At 45.6% G+C, this 19,852-nt stretch overlaps 2 protein-coding genes across 2 annotated transcripts; one reads left to right on the top strand and one right to left on the bottom strand.

The window, feature by feature from the left end:
• Positions 1-1,699: 1,699 nt before the first annotated feature.
• On the bottom strand, positions 1,700-11,976 carry LOC118794415 (tubulin gamma-1 chain). Its single transcript, XM_036552665.1, has 11 exons — positions 11,824-11,976; positions 10,412-10,524; positions 9,246-9,413; positions 8,835-8,903; positions 8,293-8,372; positions 7,986-8,112; positions 6,281-6,367; positions 4,740-4,889; positions 4,067-4,219; positions 3,525-3,686; positions 1,700-3,069 (listed from the first exon to the last, which is right to left on the bottom strand). Exons 1-11 carry the CDS (start codon positions 11,870-11,872, stop codon positions 2,872-2,874), a joined length of 1,356 nt encoding a protein of 451 aa, XP_036408558.1. The 5' UTR covers positions 11,873-11,976; the 3' UTR covers positions 1,700-2,871.
• A 944-nt stretch (positions 11,977-12,920) lies between these two features.
• Positions 12,921-17,756, top strand: LOC118795195 (kelch-like protein 11). The gene is made up of 2 exons (XM_036553593.1): positions 12,921-13,468; positions 14,698-17,756. The coding sequence occupies exons 1-2, from the start codon at positions 12,960-12,962 to the stop codon at positions 16,280-16,282; spliced, it is 2,094 nt and encodes a 697-aa protein (XP_036409486.1). The 5' UTR covers positions 12,921-12,959; the 3' UTR covers positions 16,283-17,756.
• Positions 17,757-19,852: the final 2,096 nt, after the last annotated feature.

The raw sequence follows: 19,852 nt of genomic DNA, 5'->3' as shown, positions 1-19,852 counted from the left end.
ATTTGAGAGCGCCCCCTGTTGGCAGCGTTGTTCTCTTTTTCTACCATCACGCTGACTGCAATTATCATGCTTTTTTTCCCCCCATTTCTGTTCTGGGGTCGAAGTCTAATGTTTCCCCCCTACGCTGCCAGCCATGAGTCAGTGCCATTACCAAAGAATGAAGGACTGTTCCGTAGGCCTCAAGAGCCCCCCAAAAAAAGAGTCCTGTGCCCTCATTTAGGGACCTTCAATCTCCTTTCTCCTCGAGCTCAATGTGTGGGCTCTTTGCCTGGAGGAAGAGAAGCTGCCTTTTCATGGCGCTGCCACTGTTCACCCCTTTGCTCTCTAATACAGCTGCAGGCAGCTCCTCTCTCTGTCTTAAAGCTACGTGTGCAAGGGTAAAAGAAAAGAACAGCTTTGTGTTTAACTTCTATGCTGCATGGTACTTTCTTTCTGTATGTCTGTAGTCAGTTGCACTATGTTTGTACAGGTAACTCGGATGTGCAATAATTGAAGATATGAATATGTAATAATAAAAGGCAGCACCATTGTACCGATGACGTTTTCATCATTGCGTGCGTCATGAGGACAGTGACATCGTTAGTAATATTTTGCATGTCTGGCCATTTATATGAATGCTGCTTGACTGGACAGGTCACGTCAGCAAAACTTCACTACAACTGCAAGGTGAACCAAATTAATCCTGAAAATCCAATTTCCCCCAAGACTAAACCCCTTCCCTGATATTGCACCTTACATTTTTCCATTTCTAAAACGTCATTAAAACGTACAAATTTTAACATTATTTAATGCATTCTTGCTTTTAAAAAATGACCCTGGATTATTTTTGGAGCAATATTTTCTCCTCTGTAATCCAATTTTCATACTCTTAAATGTTACTTTCTGTAAGACGATTAGGTGCAGCTTGTAAATACTATCCATTACTTTTATTATCCTTTCAACTTGACTGCCTGAGGAAGGACAATTTAACTGTAATTCTACAATCAGATGTCTGGTTACCTCATTTCCTACATGGCTGAAAAAGCACAGTGGCTGGACTTCCTCAGGGCCAGAATGAGATCATAACCAGTACAGCTAGTCCACCCTTTTAATCCCCAATATAATATGGACTGATGGGAAGCACTTCCCAGGGGCTCCATCAAACTCACAGGGATGCATGCTAGTGTTGTGATTTAAAGAGACTTGCAGTCTATGCCTCTTACCCATTCCTTTCTAATGTAAAAGAGCGTAGTTTCATCAGAGCACACTATCAAACCAGGGTGTTCATTAAGGCCACACATATGAATGCCAAAGTGGCAAGGTGTCAGTTTTCTGTGTTACAAGATGGGCAAACCTCTGCCCTACACATAACACTCTGTTCAGTGGTCCGGCTATCGGTACAAAAACATTTATTCAAACAATTCACAACTGATTAAGCAATGCACATTTTACATTCGCGTTGTACACAGCTGTAAACCTTTTAAAGGTAGACATTTTGTATACTGCATCTCACCACGCAAACTGGATTAGAAGAGAAGCTTGTAACGTCCAGTAATACACCCATGAAGAAACACACTGTAACCCCATGTACAGCAGATTGGGGTGAGAGACTGTGAAGTGTTCTGCATTTTAAACCGTTCCAATGAAACAAAGCATTGGTGTACTCGACCAATAAATGCAATAATGTTCCTCTTTGCAGCCTGACTGTACAGACAGCCCCGTCATCAGTTTCACAATGTTTGCACGCTCTCCGATAAGCTTTCCCGTCTGCCATACTTTGTTTCTGTCTTACAGAGGAGCACTGTGGAAACGTGATTAATCGTGTGTCAGGAGGGATATATGCGGTGTGCTACAGCAGGCAGTAATACAGTTGCATAGCTACTGCGCTGTGAGGAGCATTCTGTAGGCTAACACGTTTTGGAGAACAGCAGACTGGAATCCTATTCATGCATTTCACCACAACACAAAAAAGACACCTTAAAAGGCACCTAGGGTGATTCTGTGAGAAAGTGAGAAGTGGAGAAAGTCTTATGTTGGACGTACCAAGGATTTACAAATCTGCTTTGTAAAGGTCATTAGCTTGTGTGCTTGGTATGTCCAACAATACTCTTTTTCCCTGGCATACATTCTGAATGTTCAGACATTCTCTGATATCTGCACATTTTTTCAGAGAACAGCCCTTGATGCCCTTTAGGGTCTTGAGCAGTATTGGTCAGGCATGCATTGGAAAGAATTCTGTGCACTGCTGAAGCTGAATCAATTGCTGAACTCTGCAGAAACTCCTCTCCCTCACTACATCAAGAGGAAAAGAAGCTACGAGTCGCCGGTTGTATCAAACTGCTCAAAAAGTGCTTTTTTCTGTTGTTGTGTTGTTTGTACAGTCAGTACAGTGCCGCTATTCATTGAGACCCCCATGGAACACTGGTCTCTCTCTGCCATATTCCCCTCACTGTATCAAGGCCCTGCAGCCGTGGAGTGTGAGTAAGTGAACAAACTAGCACACTTTACAGCAAGCGCAGCCGCTGAAAACACAGCAAGCCTTCTACACGGACTTACATTCATGTTGCCACGCAGCAGACAAAATACAGCACAGTATAAAAATAGAACAAAGACACACGTTCTAAGATCAGCCTCCTAAAAGACCAGAGGAAACCAGGAAAATCACCGCTATTTAACAAGCTGAAAACACGTTTGATTGAGTACAGGCACTGAGTTAATAGAGGTCCGTGTGGACAGATACCGTTGCGATCTGTGGTGAGGGGGAACGAATCTGCAGTGACTTCTATTGCTATGGTTTCTAGTGGGGTCACATCCATCAGTGGAAGGTCTACCTGCCTACCACAGCGAAGGGTGCGGCAGGGGTGTGAATTGGGTGAGGGGGGGTGGGGGTTGTCACTGCTCCTGGGAGCCCCAGGAGATGTAGTCGGGGCGCGTGGCAGCGCTGTACTCGTCGATGAGCTGCTGGACGACCTCGCGCGAGTTGTCCAACTCGTCGAAGTTGTCCTTGAATATGTCCTCCTTGCGGAACTGCTCCAGGAAGGCCTCACGCTTGCGCAGCTTATCATACTGCCGACACGTGCGTTCAAAGAGCTGCGGAGGAGAGGGAGGTGAGCCCACCGTCAACACCGAGCACTGAACACTGACCCCTGAACACACCTGGCCTCCCAGCTTTCCACATCATCCTCAACACTGACCCCTGAACACACCTGGCCTCCAAGCTTTCAGTAAAATCCTCAGCACTTAACACTGACCACTGAACACACCTGACCTCCCAGCTTTCAGCACCATCCTCTGAACACTAAAGACCCTTGAAGTCCATTTTCCCTTAGTGTATTCCAATATGTTTGTTAGTACTGTTTTTATTTGTATAACCTTATATAACTGTGTTTTCGTGCTGGAATCCAATATGGAGTCCTGACACCAGGGTTGGACACCACTGCAGGGCACATTCAGCACTCTTCGTTCTGACATTTGAGGACATGCCCTCTTTTTCTGCTAGCATTTTTCTGTTTCTGTTGACAAAGACAGTAGCAAGCAGAGCTTACCGAAGAGATGCTGGTGTGATTGGCCATCATCAGTCCACTGACACGATGGGCGGAGGGGAGGTAGGGGGACTTCCTGGACAGGGCCACCTGGATGCTGGCAGGACCCCAGGGAATGAAGCTAGCCAGTTTCCTCTCACGGATCCTCTGCAGGCTTTTGTGCACCTAACACATACACACACACACACACACACACACACACACACAATTTAGACTTTCTAGCACATCTACCTTTCCTTCACCCGCACTTTGGCATCAAGCAGCAATTAGCAAACAACACCTGGAAAGTCTGAGGTTCTTTCGGCTAAGTCAATGTGTGGACCAATGAGAAAAAGGCGCAGTGAAAGCTCTACATCAGCAATGACTCCTGTTTGGACTCTTGGGTTAATGGACTGAGTGAGCCAGCCTACAGTGATGCGTGTCCTCTGCTCTCCTCCAAAGGAAAGCAGAGCAGGGTGTTGCAGACCTGTTACCTGTGCAGGTATACCAGCCCTATTACTACCTTCCAATGGGAATGTATCTATGCAGGTTCTGTGAGCTCTCACCTGCGTGGGGTCCACCTCTCCCTGGATGATGTTGAGGATGGCGATGTAGCAGTGGTTGGTCTGCCGGTCCCTGCCGGTGGACACCATGACGTTTTTGGGCTGCAGCAGCCTCCTCATCACATCCAGCACCGTGGTCTTCCGCACGCTGGCCACCTACAAGGGGGGGGACGGTCAACAAGTACAACATCACCTGGGCAATCTCACACTTTTGGTTAGTTATTTAAAGCCACCTAGTTAGTGTATCTGCAGAACCTCTCTGATTCTTCTGATTGGGCAACAGTGCGGCGTGGTGGTGAGGCACAGGGCTCATAACTGAAAGGTTGCTGGTTCGATTCCCCGCTGGGGCACTGCTGGTGAACCCTTGGGCAAGGTATTTAGTGAACAACTGCCTCAGTGAATATCCAGCTGTATAAAAGTATACAGCTGTAACTGATGTAAGTCACTCTGGGTAAGAACATCTGCTAAATGACAATAATGTAATGAAAAATATGGCTTGAGATAGACCAACAGAGACCAACGTCCTATGTGAAACCCTCATTCTTGAGGGAAGTAACAATTTCAATAACTATATGGAGTAAAGCAATTTTAATGGTCTCACTTAATAGACGTGATAAAAACACAACAGTAAGCAGCGTATGTTGTACAGTAGTTGCTAAAAAGAATTCCTGCTTACTGATTGGTCAGTGGTGAGGGGGGTGTAGCCAGTCATGAGGAAGTGGAGGCGGGGCGTGGGGATTAGAGATGCAATCAGACCAATGAGATCATTGTTCATGTAGCCCGGGTAACGCAACGTGGTAGTACTGGCAGACATAATGGTGGAGACCTGCAAAGGTAGAACAAACAGTGAGGTCATTTTGACTTTTTGGATTTTGTCAACAGACAAATGGGAAACCAGCTATGCAGGTTTGCTCCTGAAAAACTGTATAAATAGACACATAAAACCTAATTCACTTCATCACTAAGGTTTATGCATGATTTAGGTCATACTCCAGTACCCAAGGGTAGCCCTACTCATCTTAATCCATATTTTCCTTCTCTGTCCTTTATATTGTTCCCCCTTACAAAATTCCAGAAATTCAAAGCGAACTATATTTATGGCAGCTAATCTCGCCATCTAGCATCTTACTGCCCCCAAAAATCAAGTTAAAACGTACTTCATGGCACAGGTCACATTTCTGAATTCACTCCTCTGAACAAGAATGTAAGTGTAAAAACAGTGTGAGGTTTGTACGGAGGGGTGAGCACTTGACTGTCCACGTGTTGCTCTGACTAAAGAACACGCAAGCTGAAACATCACAAGCTGCTACACAGATGCAGCGAAAATTTTATTCCTGTATTTTCTCCAGTTCCTTCATATTGACAAGTTCACTGTTGTCCATTTTATCTCAGTGAGCATGTGGTAATCCTAGTAAATATTAATTTATATATACAGCTGTTCTCCTCTTTTCTGATCCTGTTGTATAAACTTGACAGTGCCAGGAAAGAGTTAACACCAACTACTACATCTGTAAAAGCAAAGCCCATCTGCATAGGTGTGAGTGGCTGCTAAAAATGGGAAGTCTTGACTTCCTGCCTCAACAATATCCTTAATAAGGCTCCTTCAATCAACCACTCTTCAGAAACACACAAGCTCGATAAGCAGATGCAGCCAAGATTACAGCAAACACATGTCATGAAGGTTCACACTAAATTGCTCAAATAGCACATTCTAAACAGCTGGTACTTTGAACTACTGAATACTACTCAGTATTTCAGGTCCCTTAAATAGAAAGCTGAAGAAACGGCTCCTTTTCAGGAGCGCACCGCCTGTAATTAGATACAGACGACACATTTGGAAAACTGTTTTTCTCCTCAAAGAATAATCTAGAACCACTACAGGAAAGTCACTGTATGGAATTACTTGTGTAATTATTAAACCTGTGACAGTCTTTAGTTTTTGGAGCTAACAACCCATTCAGATGTCTCCTTTCAAGTTTTTCCAGGCATAACTCAATGTGTGTTCAACAGCCGTTACTCTGTCTCTTACTAAGGACCCCACATGGAGAGGAGTTGGGACCTGGACCTTGTCCCACACTAACAACTCAACATGTCCCCCACAAATGGCTAAATATGCTGAAGAAACAGGCCTTGTCCCCTTTTAACACTGGAGGAAAATTTGGGCTCCACCCTTATTTTGGTGTAGAGAACCCCCTGGAGTGACTGCTAGGCACTCACCAGCTGGTTAATCTGGGAAAAGGAGGGGTTCTGAATGTGCAGTCTGTCTGTGGCAATGCGATTCAGGGCTGTGTTGTCCAGCACCACCTAAAGAGAGAAGCAAAAAGAATGAGAGATACAGACAGAGAAAGAGAAAACCGAGGTAACACAGAAAAAGAACAAAGCCAAGCGAAAAGGCCAAACCACAGCGACAAACCACAGAAGACAACGTCAGAACGCCAGAACACCAAAACAGATGGGAGACTGACCTGAAAAGTACATTAATTACTACCCTGACAGACATAGATACTGAGACATAAGACTGTAACAGGGCTACAAATAATACTGGGAATTCAATTAGCTCTTTAGCTAACAAAATAATCATTTTAAGGGCTTATGGAGGCTTATCTTTGAGAAATGCTAAGCACTACCACACTCCTAGAAAGATCTGTGCCTGATTCAATAATCCATGTGCTATCCAGGGATTGATTTCAGTCATTAATGGAAGATCTCTGATACTCCATCCACTTTTTCTTCATTAGAGACATTTATGTATGTGATAATCTATGTCCAACAAAAAAAAATCATTTCAACACTCAAATAACATTAGCTTGGTTATTAGTTGCAAAATGCCCTGCTATTAATCAAAGGTAAGGGCAGGACTCAGATTAGCCTGGAAATGAAATCAGCAGGTTAAAATGAAAGACTTCTTCCAGTGCTGAGACCCATGGAAATGAGGGAGAGGGTGCCTGCGTGGCACACTGTGTGGGGGTAATTCAGCAACAGGTTACGCGGCAGAAAGACTCTCCTCCAGACACACAGTCTTCATGTTCCCCTCAGCAACCTCTGTTCTTCTCGTCTTTCCTCCAGCTTTAGACAACGATACGGCCGCATCTGGTTTACATAAGATACGCACTCCAAGGAAGCTTGCTTTCCATTATACATACCCTGAGTAGAGGTGTTCTATACGTTATGCATAATAGGAGCAGCACTACAGAGAATTGATTATGCTTTCCTTTGGTCCCCTCACAGAGTCACAGTCCCTTTTTTCCGATGGGACTCTAAAGAAGAATCACAGTCACAAGCTGCCTCTGTTACCCTGAAGGCTGCCTCTGCAGGACATTGCTAGAACTTCACTGAGGTATGACACTGAGCTAACTGGCCATACCACTCTGAGCATGCCTGTTCTCGTTTGATCTCTGAAGGTAGGCAGGGTCATTGCTGGTTAGTACTTGGAAGGGAGATTGCGTGTGAATTCCAGGTCCCTTAATCTTTGGGGAGGCAGTGTAGCATAGTGGCAAGGAGCAGGGCTTGTAGCTAAAAGCTTGCTGGTTCAATTGCCAGCTGAGGCACTGCTGTTGTACCCTTGGGCAAGTAACTTAACACAGAACTGCCTCAGTAAATTCCCAGCTGTATAAATGTAACCTATATAAGTCACTCTGGAAAAGAGCGTCTGCTAAATGACAATAATGTAATGTACGTTATGTAACTGTGCACTGTGACCCCTTCCTAAAACCCTTCTCCAATGCCACTGATCTGTTTTAACAGCAAGGAATTCCAGTGGCTGTCCCCTTTAAGACCAGATTCACCAATCACTCAATTTCTTTGTCTCCACTGCTTCCCCCTTCTGCAGCCAGTCAACGCAGGCACGCCGAGCGCAGCTGGCGGGAAACGCCGCGTCGGGAGGCACGCAGGAGAGGAGCGTGCAGCTGCGGACTCCGCTCACCACGCAGTCGGCGTTCTGCGTCAGCCTCTTCAGCGTCAGCAGGGAGTTGTAGGGCTGCACCACCACGTCGCTCATCTCGTCCTGGTTGGGGAACACCGAGTACGTCTGCACCAGCTTCTTGGGGTACCTGGAGGGGAGAGGGAATGAGGCAGGAAAGGCTTTCTGGGGAGAGCGCGCCCTGGGGTGCGCCGCCGCGCTTTAATTAAATTAAGGACTCCCGAGGCAGCGCCCAGCTCATTGGGGCGCCCAGCCTCCGGAGGCCAGGGTGTGTCTGCTGCAGCAGCGCTCCGCAGTGATGTGCACTGACCTGTCATTCAGCCTCTCCAGCAGATAGGAGCCCAGACCTGATCCTGTTCCCCCTGCAATGGAGTGGCACAGCACGAAGCCCTGCAGACACAGACACTCAGCATTCAACCTGCGCTGCACAACATCTGTGCTGTCGTTTGAAGGGCTGTGAGTTTAAAGCTAGGGCTGAGGGCAAACAGCAGCCCATAATAAGGTGGGCAAGCGCACTGGACACAAAGACAAATATCATCTCATGTGTGTCCCGTCAGTTTCTTTAAGGAATATGTGTTGTGAAAGCCAAGAACAAGCATGTTCATACTTGTAGCCTTATTGCAGTATGAATAAAATTTTGACACATCAAACACATATGGAGGCAATCAGTAAGATCCCTTTATCATGTGAATCAGGAAACTTATGTTATGAACATCTGATGAACAGGTTTTGAAACATATTAATGTAATTCCAAAATGTGCAAAAATTTAGTAAATTAATTTAAAAAGAATTTCACCTTTACCCCTCCCCCAGACTATCTAGCCCAATCAGGGACTCAAGGAAATGACTCGCCTCCAGACTGTCACTGCCATCCGCTTCTCTGTCGATGATGTCAAAGATGTCCTCATGGATTTTCTCCCCCTGAAATGAAAATGGCGCATTTCAGAAAGTGGTTCCTTCAGCTTCTTCTTCCACAACACAAAGTTAGCCCAGACTTACTTAATTACTGGAATCATCAGGCTAGGATTTCAGTCACTAAGTCTCATCCAGGACTTAAATCCAGGACTTAAAAAAAAAAGGTCATTGGTTAAATCCATAGATACATCACACATCTGGGCCTAATACACTGTATACAGGGTGTGCTCCTGCACGAGTCTAACTCTTTGACTCCTGACTAGATACCATCCGCCTAGTCCTGCAGGCATCTTATTGCAGCTGGGGAGGGACAGTGCCCCCCAGATCTAAGGCCTCTGGTACACTTACCTGTGAGAAGCCACTGGCCCAGTTGTTTCCAGCACCCCCTCCGTGCTCTGAGAGGTAGATGTTTTCGGGGTTGTAGAGGTTGGCGTAGGGGGAATTCAGGATGGAATGAATGACCCTAGGCTCCAGGTCCAGCAGTACCGCCCGGGGAATGTAATGCTCATCATCTGCCTGTAGGTGGAGATGTGGAGATGTGTATCTCTTCTCTTTTTTCACTCATCAGAAAAGGAGTTCTGCAGAAAATGTGTTAACTACACCATCTAGTGGCAAGCCAGTGTAATACTACTAAAAATGAAACCTACCAACAAGAAATGTTCACATAAACCATTTTCAACCTCATCCTGAGCCCAAAGTTTGACTACAGACAAAACACACCATATGTGGGATAAATCTTAACATAGTGTGCTTTCTGACTTTAAGCATAGGTCAACTACAGCATGTATGACATCAGAATTACACCATATATTCCATATATTCTGAACAGGGCCGAGAGATTTGCACAACCTATTTTGCAACCACACATCGTTACACCACCAGGTGTGTTAGTAGTCTTGAAAGTGGATGTAATTAGCCACTGTAACCTTCTCACAGTGTGTAATGCAACTGCATAGTGAGAAACTGAAAGAACGAGAAGTGAAGGTCTAATGAAGAATGTGTGGTCGGACTGACAAGAATGCATTGCAAATGCAGTCACTCTCACATGTTACAGTTAAATCACCCATATAAAGCACAACCAGGCAAAGAAAAATAAAGGTGCACACTGATAACAGATATTCTGAAACAGAACCTGGAAGGAAAAGGTCTGAATGTGGTTTTTACATTATAAAAACACATACTGCCATTTAAAGACCACTTTAAGTAGGTATTTGTGAGGAACACAAGTAGATCCAGGGGGACTCTCTCAGGGTGCTGTTGAAGGGGTTGCAGTTAAAAGTCACTGAGAACTGTACAACAGCATTGCACTCACATACAGCTGTCCTTCTGACTTTACTAAGATACAACACTGTCTTCCAGAGCTGAAATGTGCAAAATTTCACAGGGCCAGTGCCCTAATCTTTTCCCAGCTAAGCTCCGTTGACAGATTTGGCAGGCTAGTGTGCCAATAAGTAACATGAGTGTTTCATCCATCACGTGACGCAAGCAGAGAACTAAACCCGAGAGCATTTTACCTGGTAGAAAAAGACGTCTTTTCGGTCCGTGCCCTCTGTGGCAAACTCCTCCACTATTCCCTCTGGACTGATGCCATGCTCTGCACACAGCTGCTTCCAGAACTCAAAGCCAACTGCAGAGAGGAGAGCACCATTACTAGCATCACACACGAGCCCACACACTCCGCCTAAATGACAAACATAGATGTAATAATGTAGCATATGTACAAACTTTGTGAAAAATGAATAAGAGGATACAGGTACACATTACAGCATTAAGATCGTAAAATACCTTTAACATTGCCCCAATACTGTTAAAGCAGTACTATTCATGGTTCACGAATGATTTTTTCCTCTGAATTTAAGTGCCCACAGGAACTGGTTTCTCATTGCCCTGATCAAATGACACACTCCCCAGTGGGATATCGTGGCCGTGCTACCATGGCCATAGTAGCTGCCTGCACAAACTGGTACTAACTACAACGGGCGTTCACAGCTCACACATGTAGTCATTTGATGAAAATGATATAATAGGCTTTCTAGACAGAACAGACCGAGAGGGTCTTATGATGGGCACTGGAGACTTTGCGACGATGTAACGTGGCAAAAAAAAAAAAAACTGAAGATGAGGAGGGTAAGGAGGAAAGCAGAAAATTGCCGCAAGGCTATTGCTGTGTGGCTGTATAAAGCTTTGTTGATTCTGCCTGGTGAACCTGTAACAATTATGTGCATACCTGCTACCCCAATTAGCGATTCAAGAAGCATATGGAAATTGATATACTGATGATTTGCTCACTGGGCGGCTAGCAAGATTACATCAAATGAATCTGATTGGTTAGCCAGACTCGCTAACTATTACTAGGTAATAGATGCGTTGTAGCTGTCAGACTCCCTAGTGAACTCGCTGTCTGTTGTCACAGCGTGAACAACTGAACAAAGTATCGATACTTTTATCTAGCTAGCTAACTTAGTCTAGTGATATTTCCTTTTTCAAGGACTAGCAGGAAGCTCGCCAGGTTGTTAAACCAGCCAGACTGCGAGCTAACTATATGGATCATGCTTCTGTCGCTAGCTGGCTAGTTTCGTCCGTTGTTTTTAGATACTGTACACATAGTTCAACAGCTTCCCAACCGCTGAAAGTGACTAGTTAGCCAACTTAGCCGTCTACCTAAGGTTAGCAAATGTGTCATTTACACCACTAGCTGCTGTGCTGTCTGCTTTGATGGAGAAGATTATGTAAACTGGGGAAATAGCTTCAGGCATTGATATGTAAACGTATACACTTTTATTTTAAGCGACAAATAGGTTATTCTGTTGCAGATGCCCCCCACCACCACGACCAGGCCCATTTAGCTTGCCAGCTACCTAACCAGCTAGCTGTTCTTTATCCCGAGGCTCAGTATGTACCAAAACCAAACTCTGAAAAAGCTCACTCTGGTTTCCACATTGTCCAAGCTGAAGTGTTATGATTTCCCGTGGCATTTTCTGTTATTCGTCTGCTGTCGCGAAAAATGCGCAGGCTGGCTGGGTACTGTTGCGATCCCTGCTCCCGTTGTCTGTCATGAACGGACAGTCTTTTTCCTCCCGCTCCGCCGTCGATACAAAACTTCGCAGTGCGCCTGCGCCAAACGGTTCTCAACTTTGCGCTGCTGATACGCGGCATTGGAGGAGGAGGGAGGAGCTGGATCGTCTGAACACGCCTCTTTTTCTTGTCATTGGATATTGAAAATTATTACTGATATAGGCGTTGGATATTGAAAATATCAAAAACAATAATCTTGCCGACTCCACCTTCTCTTTATTCAAATTATAGTCCCCAATTTATAGTCCCTAAATTACAGTCTCAGAGTTCGAATATTACAGCTCTGTTTTATAATTTATCCATCTTACAAATTTCCCAGAATTGACATCCACAGACTACTATGCGTCCAGCACTAGAACCATCATTTCTGCACAGCAAACAGATGATTCATTGGTTGGTCTGATACATTTGCACATAAAAGAAGGAACATGTAAAGCAGAACCCATAGTACCTCATATAGGGTCATGTAGCTGTCTGGGAATACAATCTTGTATCCAGCGTCTGTGTTTGTAACACCTTCTCTAGGCTTCATTTTGTCCAAAAAATCCAAATCAACATATAATTTATAGATGAAGTCAAGGGCGTATGTAGATTATTGTTATTGTTATGATGATGTCGTAGGTACTCCCTATCAAATCACATTTAGCATTTAGCGACAACTTGTTGCAGTTTTCTTTGGGTGTGTTTCCATGTGTTTGCATCAATACGCGTGGGAACAGATATGCTCCTCGACAGGGTACCTAGAACATTATCATTTGACTTTACTTTCGTCATAAAGACATGCGGTTGTCCAGTATTACCTAGGGGTAATGCTGCTTTTTGGGACCCAGGCCGCCATATTATCGTGGCGTCAGTTGGGCAATAAGGCTGAACCAATGGTTGTCAGTCAAGGATCTTGGAACGTCATATTGTGCCTCACGTAGTACAATCTGCGCATGCTCCCGTGGCGTCCGTATTTTCTGTTTATGTACGTGTCTGTGCGTGTGTATGCTTTCCTATAAGAGTTTACTGAAATTTCGAATAGCGTCCACCGCCAGAATGGCAGCTGCGGCACCAAACCCAGACGACTCGAACCGGAGCGGTGGCGGCACCGGCACTGCCAGTGCCCTCGCTGCGGACGGGGACTCGGAAGAGGCCGAGGACTTCACCTCTTCCTCGCACTGCTCCGAGCTGTCTCGCCGGCAGAACGAGCAGAGGAAGCAGGGCTTGTTCTGCGACGTGACTCTGGCCTTCAGCAGCGGGGCGGCCACCGGCAGCGTGCAGACCTGCGAGTTTTCCGCTCACCGCTCCGTCCTGGCCGCGGCCACAGACTACTTCACGCCGCTCCTGGGAGGACAATTTTCGGAGTCGCTGTCGGGCCGGGTGGAAATGAAGGAGTGGAGTTCCGAGATGGGGCCCGACCCAGAAACGGTGGAAAGCGTTATTCAGTATATGTATACAGGAGAAATACGGGTCAGCACCTGCAACGTACACGAAGTGCTGGAGCTCGCAGACAGGTACGGACCCAACGCAGCTCTGCTAGTGTGATGGTTAGCTGTCTAAATTTGGGTGCAGCAGTGCTAGCTAGCTGCGGATTTGCCTTTCTTGGCTGTAGTGTGAGATGAAACGCCTGTTGCAAGCTTGCTTGCTGCCTAGGTACGATTATTTGCAGCCGTCTAATCATTATTGTTAAGCCAATGCATTTGTTCTAACGAGTATGCGTGTTGTATGCAACATGGATTACTGAGGACAGCAAACCACTAACAAGAGCCAGAGCAGTAATGTTTTCCCCATTATCAAGCTGCCAGTCACTCGAGTAGTGTCTTTGTATCCCGCATTGTTTGATGGTTATCTTATTTAAACTGGCGACCATAATCAGTGGTCGGTGGTAATCGCTCTTAGGTTTTTTACATCCCCGCAGTTCAGTAATTTAAACTACGGCACTTTCTAGCTGTGGAGCTGCCTGCTACAGACCTGCTACCTGCTTGTATAAACCGCACCTCGCTTTCCTTGCTGTATTCGGAAGCATAATTTGATATGTTGTTTTGTGTTTTGGAGTGGCAGAGGCGGGGCCAAAGAGCGGTAAATCTGTCGCAGTTTTAAACTGGGCAAACCTGAAAGCCCGTTTCCATCGGAGTGTCAATCCACCAGTGACCACCATGCAGACGGGGCAGATATAACCTACCGATTAGAGATTGCAACTTACAGAAATGACATTCATGGCCATTATTTTCGTTATTTTATTCTTGAGAAAATAATCCTAGTCTTGCCTTGAGGACACGAAGGACTCACCTTTTTTTTACCGTAGCCGTACCAGAAATAATGTAGTCTCTTCATAAAAGAACAAAGCGACACCTCATCTGAATACTGTTGGTTATTTACTCTTGGGTTTTGAGAGGAGAATTCTCTGAGAAATACCAATATCATAATTGTAATTATTACAAGTATTGTAATGAAAGTATTTAATGTCCCTTAATTTTTCTGTCATTTCCTGTCATGCATATGTACGATTGTAGTGGGCCATTAGAGGGTATTTAGCATGTTGATGTTTGACTTTGACATGTAATAGTACAAGGTTATTTCCTAGTTTTATCATTTTGTCCTGAATCACGGTCTGAAATTCTTCCATTCATTTTATGAAACTGTACGTATGCAAGTCATAGGCAAGATTGCCATATCAAGGTTGACATTAATTTCCTGAACTATATGTTATCATTGAAATAGAATCTTCTTTCAACACTAACAGGTTCCTGCTGCTGCAGCTGAAGGACTTCTGTGGCGAGTTTCTGAAGAAGAAGCTAAACCTGACCAACTGTGTAGCAGTGCACAGTCTGGCCCACATGTACACCCTGGACCAGCTGGCCCTGCGCGCCGCAGACATGATCCGCCGCAACTTCCACAAGGTCATCCAGGACGAGGAGTTCTACACGTTGCCCTTCCACCTGGTCCGTGACTGGCTGTCAGATACCGAAATCACAGTGGATTCCGAGGAGGTGCTCTTCGAGGCCATTGTCAAGTGGGTGCAGCGGAATGCCGAGGAGCGGGGGAAGTACTTTGAGGAGCTGTTCCGCCTCCTGCGCCTGCCCCAGATCAAGCCCACCTATCTGACGCGGGTGGTCAAAACTGAGCGACTGGTGGCCAACAACGAGGCCTGCCTCAAGCTGGTCTCGGAGGCCGTCGAGGGTCACGCCATCCGCTTCGAGAACCTCAAGTCCGCCGACCTGGAGTTCTGGTCCTCCCACCTGGCGTCCTTCCAGCCGCGCTTTGGCCAGAACATGGATGTGATCATGGTGGTGGGCGGGGTGTCGGAGGGCGGCGACTACCTGAGCGAGTGCGTGGGCTACTTCATCTACGAGGACCGCTGGGTCAACCTGCCGCACATCCACAACCACCTGGACGGCCACGCCATCGCCACCACCGAGTCGCACGTCTACGTGGCAGGCTCGATGGAGCCGGGCTTCGCCAAGACGGTGGAGCGGTACAACCCCAACCGCAACACCTGGGAACAGGTGAGCAACCTGACCACGCGCAAGCACTCCTTCGGCCTCACCTGCATCAAGGACATCCTCTACAGCATCGGCGGCCACGGCAACTTCAGCCCGGGCTTCAAGGACGTGAGCGTGTACGAGCCGGAGCAAGACAAGTGGCACAACCTGGAGTCGGCGCCAAAGATTCTGAGGGATGTGAAGGCGGTGAGCGTGGAGGACCGCTACGTGTATGTGACGGCCCGTACGCCAGTGGACACGGACAACGACGACGGGCTGAAGACCATCACCACGCGCTACGACACTGAGAGCCGGCAGTGGCAGGACGTGGACTCGCTCCCCCTCATCGACAACTACTGCGTCTTCCAGATGGCTGTGGCGGCCACCAACTTCTTCCACACCGCCTCCTGCTGCCCCAAGAGCTACTCAGTGCGGGACGAGGCGGCCCGCCAGAAAATCAGCTCGCGCATCTCTGACGAGATCCTGGAGAGCCTCCCGCCTGAGGTCACCAGCATTGAGGGAGCGGCCATCTGCTACTTCGGCGAGGATGTCTTCATCATCGGCGGCTGGAAGAACAGCGACGACGTGGACAAGCAGTACCGCAAGGAGGCCTACCGCTACTGCAGCGAGAGGAAGCGCTGGATGCTGCTGCCGCCCATGCCCCAGCCGCGGTGCCGCGCCACCGCCTGCCACGTCCGCATCCCCTACCGCTTCCTGTACGGCTGCCAGCGCTACCCCATGCCCCAGAACCTGGCGCGGCAGCGGGACCGCATGCAGCAGATGCAGCAGCTGCACCGCCGCACTCTCACCCTGCGCAGGCAGCTGCAGTCGCAGATCGAGTGCTGAGCTTCGCCTCCCGTCCAGCGGGGGGCAGCACTTACTCCACTTCTGGCCATCATTGCCATCATCCTGCTTTACCTGCCTCAACATTTTCCGTTGCATTTTTTTCGGTTGGGAATCTGTGCAGATAATGGAGATGCCTAGGTGGGTGTGTGGGAGATGGGACAGAAAAATCCTTCATCCGTCATCTATAGTCTATAATCATGTACAGTGACATCTGACTACAGCATGTCATGCACAGATGTTATGTATCTTTATGTACATACATAGATGTTAATATGTATATATTATGTTTATCTTTAGTTTTATGCTCAATGTACATATTTACTTTACTGGCAGGACCTAAATTCTTCATATCCAGACCTGCCATAGGCAGTCACAGGAGAATCCAAACGTATTAACTTAACATTCCATCTCAAATGTAGAACCTGCTGTGAGCTCACATTCCACATGACATTTACACTAAGATGATTATTAGAGCCTATAGGTGGTAGTATGCTGATAATCTGAGCTATTGACAGTGCAGTTTTTCACCAGCATTTATAGTAGCCGTAGAAAGGCTGGTGTTTATTTCTTCGATAGCTAACGAATGACAGAACATACAGGCTGCCTAATTTGTTGCTTGCCTTGCTCAGAAACTCTTTCCTTCCCTGTGGTTTATCTGTATAGTCACTGTGTAGTCAATAGAAAGTGGCTTTCCGTACATTCCTTGAAAGAGTAAATTAGAGTAAATTAAACTTAAGGTTAATCCCCCCTTGCTTGCACTTTATGTATCAATGTGTCTTATGCCAGAGGTTTGTAGCGAGGGGCCTTCGGACCACCGCAGATTCCTCGTGTATCCTGTGGTCAGAATATATTGTTTGGTGGGGTAAGAGTGGTACATGCTTACAAGGCATAGTAAGTAGCAAGAAGAGAAAGGAGCAACCTCTGAGCCGCACCTGCACTCAGGTGTGTGCAACACATTTGAACCTCGCTTTCCTTGAAGCAGCATTATACTGTGGTCTCAAAACAATTCCATAAACATTCATTCAGATATTGTCATAAAGCTAACATTTCAAATTCAGTCTAAATGGTGTGGTAACTGGACCAGAATATGCAATTGCTAGCTCATTAGTTTTATGCAAACCGACTTCTAGCACACCGAGATGGTACATTTTGGGTCCTACCCTAAGACAGGTCCTACCCTCACTATCTTTCAACTGGAGACTCACAAAAGTACATGTTTTCTGCATTCATCTGTCATTTACCTCAAAACAATGGAGAAAGAGAACCACTGAATAAATGTGACTGACATTATGGAGGAACTTGGATTGAGGAGGATTCACTTCTTTTCCACTGCTTTACCTTGAGTCCCGTGCAGACTGTTAATGAACTATAAGATGCAGGAAAAGGAGCACCAGAGCTGGATTTGCTTGAACAGAACAGAGGTACAAACTTATCTCAGTACATAAGCTTGCAAAATCCAAAATCCAGCCCAAGATCCGACCTTTGTACATGGTTTCTGGTTACACTTTTGAAAACCGTACATTCCATTTTGGCATGTTTGAACAGATTATGCTATTACTAGATGCCCTGTCCCGGGGTGACAGACAGTGCTTGCGATATTGCATACACTGTGTATCATTACTCAATGGAGTAATTGCTGAAGTACAGCTGAAGTACTTGGGAATAGGAACAGTTGTGCATCTGGGCCTGGTAGTCATGACCTCTAGGCCTGGAGTCTAGAATATTAACCTTGATTCCAAACACCCCATCTCACCACAAGCAGAGAGACATTCCCCTTGTTCCATACTGCAATGTTCCTTCCTCATATGAAATCTAAATGCATAAATCTGGTCTTGTGGACCATGTTACAGTACCTTGCTGTCACACAGCAAAGGATTACAATGGCACACTCCACTTAGGGTATTATTCAGTGCATTTAATTATGCAGTTTACTCATTCCTACTGGTGACTTTCCATAAATAGAGAGATATACAGGAGTAGTTGTGTTTTCCCAGTTTTGGCGAGTCTTAATCGTCTTTATCATTCCGTTTCTATGTAGCCAAACTTTTGTCAGTGTGTTGGTATTGTCAATGTCATGAAAATATTGAACCCTATATGTGGAGGATAGGATCAGTTTTCAGGTTGTTTTTGCTGTTTGTATGGGGTATGATTCTATGAATTTACTTTATTCCTTTGTGCTGCACTTGTCTTACAATGGTCATTTAAACTGGAGATCAACAAGACTAAAGATCCTTTTTGCCCCTGAGGCAGAGGAGTGTCATGTAAGGCCTGTTCTGAGCCCTAGTCTGTTCCAATTCAGTCAATTCATCCAGTTCAGCTTGAAGGGAAAGGTTGTTCTGCTTGTTACAGACTATCAGGAGAAACGGATTCAGATCCTGCTTTGGCCAAATTTCCTATCTCTGGGTGACCTTTGATATAGGAGAGTAGAGAAGAGGAGTTGTTCTGCACTGTAATATTTTTTGACAGTAAATTCTATGATAAGCTTGGCTCAGCTTATTCGCTCATACATGCCTAATGAATATTCTTCAATTATGAGACAATCCAAGAATAAAATGTTGTAGTGTGAGTGGTCATAATCATGTGTACTGAAAGAATGAGAACATCCTATAGTGAAGAAGCAGTGAATACCTTTGCACTGTGCACCCTAAGTAAGAACGCGAGATGATTTCAGGTTCTTTGACTTTATGGTGTTTTGTCCATAAGGATTGCGAATGATCATATGAGGTAGATAGGCTTCACATATGGACAAATGGCATACTTAGAGGAGCTTTTTCTTCTGGAAATGTTTGAATGCATACCCCACACTGTGTTGAGAGGTGTTTTGCCAAGGCAGTAAGTTGGCCGTAAAAGTTGTAGGCCATAGTCCTGCTTGTGGCAGTTACATTCCTTCAGAATAGCAGAGAAATGTATGATGTGGAAAATGTGCGTTTGGTCTGGGAGCACTCTGACTCATAAATGCACAGCTGCTAGAGCCCCGTTCCCTGCGCTTTTGTCATTGTACAGAAATTATAAAAGAAAAAAATATATATGTATTTTTCTTTGCATGTGACATTTGCCATCATAGTAATACAGTAGGGAAACATGCTGTGATTGCTATCATTTGCAATAAATTTTTATGTAAATATAAATATACCATTGGTCATTTCATCTTTTCAGGTGTTTTCTTTTTGAATGTTTTCATGAATATCGGGCAGCACCCATGAATAAGGTGGACTTATTGGGGGATTGAATGTTTATTACTTTAACCAACTGCAGTTATACTGCCTCATATCTGGTGTGCACTGCATTAAATTTGCTTAGATAATGCTTAGAAGAGCGATTTACATATCTTACACTGTTTGCATATTATCCATATATACGGTGGGAAATTTAGTGACACTATTTGGGTAAGTACCTTCCCCAAGGGTACAACAGAATTGGCCTCCTTGGGAATCAGACTTGTTACCCTTGGGTTATGAGTCCTGCTTGTAGTGAAGTTGCCTCTTCAGAACTACACCTTCTACACATGTCTATAGTCCCCTGTATTCTGTTAAGAGAACAGAACAAAGCGGTCATGTGCAAAACTGGGCA

Source organism: Megalops cyprinoides, chromosome 19 (genome assembly GCF_013368585.1).
Source record: "Megalops cyprinoides isolate fMegCyp1 chromosome 19, fMegCyp1.pri, whole genome shotgun sequence".
NCBI classification, from domain to species: Eukaryota; Metazoa; Chordata; class Actinopteri; order Elopiformes; family Megalopidae; genus Megalops; species Megalops cyprinoides.
This window is presented reverse-complemented; position numbering and strand designations above follow the sequence as displayed.